At 43.0% G+C, this 6,000-nt stretch overlaps 1 protein-coding gene across 4 annotated transcripts in view; it reads right to left on the bottom strand.

Annotated features, from left to right (window-relative positions):
* Positions 1-1,131: 1,131 nt before the first annotated feature.
* Positions 1,132-6,000, bottom strand: part of il1rapl1a (interleukin 1 receptor accessory protein-like 1a) — a 173,938-nt gene continuing 169,069 nt past the window's right edge. For 2 of the 4 annotated variants that reach the window (XM_085765138.1, XM_085765139.1), the window contains exons 10-12: positions 4,898-5,068; positions 3,942-3,986; positions 2,536-3,444 (exon numbers count right to left, since the gene is read on the bottom strand). In XM_085765138.1, the coding sequence (XP_085621264.1) occupies positions 2,723-3,444; positions 3,942-3,986; positions 4,898-5,068 (938 nt within the window). In that variant the 3' untranslated portion in view covers positions 2,536-2,722. Of the gene's footprint in view, positions 3,445-3,941; positions 3,987-4,897; positions 5,069-6,000 lie in introns of all 4 variants that reach the window. The other 2 variants (XM_085765141.1, XM_085765140.1) reach the window with 2 other exon arrangements.

Genomic DNA, 6,000 nt, shown 5'->3' with positions numbered 1-6,000 from the left:
CCACTGCCTTTAACGCTGCCAGTGTGTCCCAGTCTTTTTCCTCTGCCCCAGTTTCTCTTTTTCTCTCCTCTCTCCTGGGATTGACAGAGAATCAGTTTATCTGCTTTCTGTGTCTGTGTTTACCCCTTGTAGGTAGTGTTTATCCCCAGGAGATGGCAGTGTTTGGCAGCACTCAAACGCTGTTGTGTTTAAAAAAGAAGTCAGGCATCAAATGAGATCTCTTGGCTTTAAGCCAAAATATATTTGGCTAATATCAGCACATAAAGAAGATGATCTTTTTGTGTTTTTCTGCTGCTTTCTGGCACGATTGGTACATACATGGGGAAACTGAGGAGAGAGTAATGAGGCTGCCATGTAATTAATGTCCCCAGCCGATAATGAACCAAATGAAATGGCAGTTGTATTATGTGTATTCCAGCCTAGTAGGCCTCGGAGAGTTATCTGCTCATTTTAAACAGTCATATTCCTACCACAGGCTGCATTATAACACACTACATTATAATTATTGACCTTTCTACTTCACCCACTGCATTGACAGCAGGTGTAAAGGTTGTAGTGTTTTATTATTTGTTGAAGGTGACAGGATAATTGGGAGAAAGCAAACAGTCCAAACATACATCTGGATATACACCTGTCCTATACCGTCCCCTGAGTACTGAACAGTATACGCTCCATTGTTTGCAAAGCACATTTCAAACTGCTGGTTTCTGGATTGAAATTAATTCACCTTGTGGTTATTTAAGAAAATAATCAGAGAGCAGATGGAGCGGAATAAGTACGTACAAGCACACACTGTTTTCCGGCTGTTACTCGACTACTATTGCTGCGTGGAGTTGGCCGCCACAACAACAGTTGGCAGTTGTAGACACAGTTTTGTTATGTGCTGTTTAAAGGAATTTCATCGATATCCAGAGACAATGATGCTTCTTCATTTCCCCAGAGTCTGATCGCCGGTTCAACTGACAAACTTCAACCCATTAGCTGATGGTCATAGAGATCATAAAGCCGCCATAGAGCGTGATGAATCTGCCATTAATGTGGCTGCTGGGAGAGTAATCAGATGTGTAATGGCTGTTAGGAATTAGTGGCAACAAACAGTCAAAGTTGGACACACAAAAGAAAAACATCAAAAGGAAATCAATGTTTTTAATGTGCAGTGAGAAAGTAAGGGCAACTGATAATGATTGTGTTTCTATAAAGATAGACATTTCTTTCCAAGTGAAAATTGTGTTTATATATTTATATAAATATCTATATTATATATAGAATACATATCTATTTGCTATGCATACTCAAAAATCACACCTTCAAATATATTTAAAAAGTCTTTCAAAACACAAATGTTTTCTTTTCTTTCCTTAAACATGAACTATCCATATGAACCAAAGTAATTATCAAGATGGGAATAATATTGTGTTTTAAAAACCAAAACATTGAAAATGCTTTACTTTTGAATCTAGAACAGTAGAGGACATATTTTTTCATGTGGGATTCAAAAGCCACCTTAATCTCTTAACAAACCAGGAATCACATTGCAAGGATACAAAACCAGCATAACACTTATACACAAATCCCCTTTCTATGGTAGATGAAATGCAAATAAGTATGACTTCTCAAGCAAACTCTTTTTCTGTTATAAAAATAGAATTCTTTTTAAAATAATCTACAGATTTCTTTTTAAGGTGAGGCATTTCACTATCACTCTAAAACAGCAAGGCTGTTTGTTTCAATAGAAAATATGAAGCTTTAGAGAGAGATCTGCCAGTCTATCGGTCTATCTGATTGGAGAGGACCAGCACTGTCCCCCAACCGCTCCGCCTTCTCGCTCTCACAGGACGGTGTGTGTTCACCAGCTCCTCCTTCTTTTTGCATATTCTATGATTTTTTTTTTTTTAAAAGAGAGTTTCTTTTAAACTAGATACACCTTTTACAGGTAAACAAAAAGAAGTTTCAGCTCATCGAAGCTCCTGAAATGTCCAGGCAATTCCAAAGGTGTTAAAAAATGTTCTCTTAAACTACACAAAGATTGGAAAACAAACAAAGAAACAGAAAACAATAGAAAACAAAAAACAATAGCGCAGGTTCTTGGACGTACTGGTTTTCCAAACAAGCGTGTTGAAATAAGAATAAAAAAACTAACCGAAAAGAGAAAAGAATAAAAAATATACAACTCTGTGTAACAAGGTAAAGCAAAGTCCTACAGTAGAGAAGGCAACAGACATGATTGAATAAAACAAACAAAAGAACAAAACAGGAAAACACTGATGCTACAAAGAAATTCAAATATATGTACAAGACCCTGTTTTCCTTGTGTTGGTATGTATGCACATTTGTGAGAGTGTGTGTATGTGTGTGTGTGTGTGCACAATTGCCATAGTGTGTTGGTTCTTTAATGTGGAGTTCTTGCAAGTCTGTCTCTCGCTAGTCGATGAAACATTGTTTTCATTGTATCTCCTGCAGTTTCACATAGAAAACATCCTCAGTGACACAGGCGCCGCCCTCTTAGGAAAAAAAAAAGAAACATACAGGGGGGTGGCACTGTCCCAAAAAAACCTTTCTCGTCTCCACGACCTGCCGCGAGCCAACTGTTGGAATCAAGTGGATCCAAAACACTTCTCACCAAAGTCATGAGCATGAACTCTGTTCCAGCGCTGCGTGCCAGACTGAGCCCAGTCTGACCCTGACGGATCCTCCTGCAAGCCGACGCTGAGCCTGCTCATCATTACCAGATGACGCTGGAGATGCTGGTTTCCCTTGGCAGCAGAGGGAGCATGGCGTTGTTGGCGTGCGCCTCCTCCAGGCTGTGCTCTCGGCTCTTCCCCGGAGGCCTCTGTCCGTTCAGCAGCGTTAGCGGGATGTTGCAGTAGGTGTGCTGGTTCCCCAGAGAAGACATAGGTGGCAGGGTCCCTCCCGGGGGAATGTCATACTCGTAGCTGCGGTAGTAGTGTTTCTGCCTCATGGTGGTGTGGTAGGTGTTGTGGAAAGAGGAGCGCAGCTCGGGGTGGGCCGTGGCCATGGCAGTGGAAGTGGCCGCCGCCATGGAGATGGCAGAGACGGTCTGCAGCTCTCCGAAGGGGCCCTGCTCGCTGACGTCCAGCGCCGGCTCGTGGGTGAGCATGGGCACCGTGCGCCTGAACGGCATCTCGTACTGCAGCTGCTTCCAGAACTTGGAGCTGAGCTTGTTGCTCTTGGGGCCGCGCCACTTGATGACGGTGAGGGTTTTAATGGTGTGTTTGAGAGCCTCCACCTCCTGGTAGTTCATGATGCCGCGCAGCTCGGCGCATTCGATGAGGATGACTTTGATCTCGCCAGTCACCAGCATGTTGCGCAGCCGCGTCTCTAGCTCAAAGATGCTCCAGCCTCGCCGCACCACGTAGTTGGGCGTCATGACTATAATGAGGCGTTTGCTCTGGTCCACGCAGCGCGCCACGTCCTCGATGTAGGCTGGAGGAAGACATGAGAGTGGCAGGGTAGTTGAGTGAGGAACATTTAGGATATTTAGAGCTAACACACACATCACTGAATGAAAAACTGGACCACGACACTGAACACAACACTGATGGATGAACATACACATCAAACACAAAACACAAGACAATGACCGGTGGTTATTGTAATAAGAAAGACATGTACTGTACTTCATATGTGTGTGTAGACACTCATCTAAAAGCATGGTGCTAGTGAAGCTGAATATGTCCTCAGCTCTGAAGCAGTGTATTCTGTGTATTGTAATCAATACTCAGCCCCAAAGACCAGGCTAAGTGCTGCACTAAATGGCTGCAGATTGAAAAAAAACTAGACAATCAATAAGACTAAGCTGAGTTGCTGTCCATCCAAGTGGACCTGATGTTTGACAACTGAGCTGCTCTGTAAGTGTCTTTCTTCTCTAAGGCAAATGACAGCAGCTGACAGGAGGAGAGGAAAAGACTGCGGACGAGTACCTCCAAAGAGTCGAGTGTCGTCCTGGTAATGCTCATTGGTGAGACCTAACAACATAAACATTTTCACATTCAGGTCACAGGCAGAAGACACAGCACAGACACAGAAACATACGCAACACAGAGGAGAAAGCAGGGGCGCCTCTCCTCTCACTCATCTTTTTTATTTCACATACGATTAATCACATTCAATGTTTCCCTGATTGGACATTCATCTACAACGATTTTGCTTGGCACTGACGCTGGCGGCAATTTTCTTTTGATTAAAGGAAAAGGAGGCAGCTCAGTCAGCAGGGCTCAGAGCCTTTGCACATTTCCCACTGATGTTTAATTCTGTCTAGGACGTGTTTGTGTTTTATCAGTTCCACATGAAGCCTACAGTACAAACACACAGCAGCATCACTACTAACTAGAGCACACTGTGTACCGCTGGCACAGACTGGCACTACTCAGCAGAGTTAGCACACACGAGAATATGTTCAGACAGAATTTTCATGGATTTATTAGCGCATGGATGGAAATCAGGGAGGATGATAAATTCGTTCAATACATCAGCTCCCTGTACACGGTGTTACAGTGTGTGTGTGTGTGTGTGTAGTATGTAGCATGGGAAGAGCCAGTGAAGAATACTATAATCTTCTCATTTAATGCCGAGAGGTTTGAGGGGTTCTGGCTGACAGTTTCTGGGCTGAACGTGTGTTTTTTTTTTACCGCTTCTTCCCGAAATCTGGATTAATGATCTATTCATCACAGTGTGAATGCACTAAGCAGGAAACTGCCCTACGAGCACGAGACACTGAAACACGGGACAGTGACAGTGAGAAACAAGACTCGAGACAAACAACACACAACAAACGCAGCAGCAGCTACAGCGGCTGTAGACACCGACCGTCACACTCCACTTCACTGAGTTACATATATACACAGTAAAGTACGTGTGTTGTTGCGGTTGCACTTACTTCCTGTTGGAATGAGGTCTCGATCCGGGATGAAGAGTTTGTAGCCGTAATGTTTCTCCAGGACGTCGGGGAGGATCTCCAGGGCGAAGCGTTCCTCCTCCCTGGTCTCCTGACTCCACTGGTCCGGGTCCACTTTAGTGTAGGACAGGTACGCATCGTAGTCTTTGTTTTCTGAAAAACACAGGGAGACAACTAGTGAAGAGCTCATCAAGAGAATCTGCATTAAACAAACAAAAAGTAGAGTTGCTCGTTGGTCGAGTGGCTGGAGAGCATGTCCCATGTTCAATCAATCAATCTACACTGTCCTATCAAATAAAGGCAAAAAATGCTCCCAAAAGTACCTTACAAACGTAAGTACTTAGACATCACAACTTTTCACTCTTAATCCATGCAGGTATTTTGCTGTTGCTTTGTCCCAACAGTGTATTGATTCTTAAAATTCATTGCATTTTAAAATACATTGTTGTCAATCAATCATTCATTATATTCATAATCTTTAATTCCCTTAAAGATAACACAAATTACTATGAATAAAAGGGCAATTCATGCAGAAATCAGGAGAGTGAGAATGACTTTTAAAACAGAGCTTCCTGTATGACAAGACAAAAACAACATTTAGATCTACCTTTTCTGCTTCAGTTTATGCTGTTCAGACAAAGTTTGTTTTTCCAACTTGACACCAAACTAAAGTCTAATTTGTAATTATGCCTCTGTAAAAGCCTCCAGTGCTCTGGGTAGGGTCGGGATGGCACCACACAGTGTTGATGCTGGGTTATGAGGACAAGGTCACAGTCTATGTCCCAGAAGTGTTGGAGTTAGGTGAGGCCAGGACACGGGACATAAACTAGGCCCAGACGGATGATACGAACATATGAGGACAGTGGTGTCCGTATACTTTTGGGCCATGCAGTTTATATGAGAAACAAACTGGGGTAGACACGAAAATACCCAAATCACGATTCAAACAATATCCTCAAAATGATTTCCCAGTAGACAGGGGGAAGAACTGAAGATGCAGAAGACAGAAGATGGAAAAAAAAAAAAAACCTCTACTGGTGACATGTTCAGTAAGTCCTAGTCATTATGCTGTGTAGAAACTAGAA

Source organism: Trachurus japonicus, chromosome 21 (genome assembly GCF_045865225.1).
Source record: "Trachurus japonicus isolate A0001 chromosome 21, Traja_1.0".
Classification (NCBI taxonomy): Eukaryota; Metazoa; Chordata; class Actinopteri; order Carangiformes; family Carangidae; genus Trachurus; species Trachurus japonicus.
The sequence above is the reverse complement of the archived record's forward strand: the minus strand, read 5'-3'. Positions and strand labels throughout refer to the sequence as shown.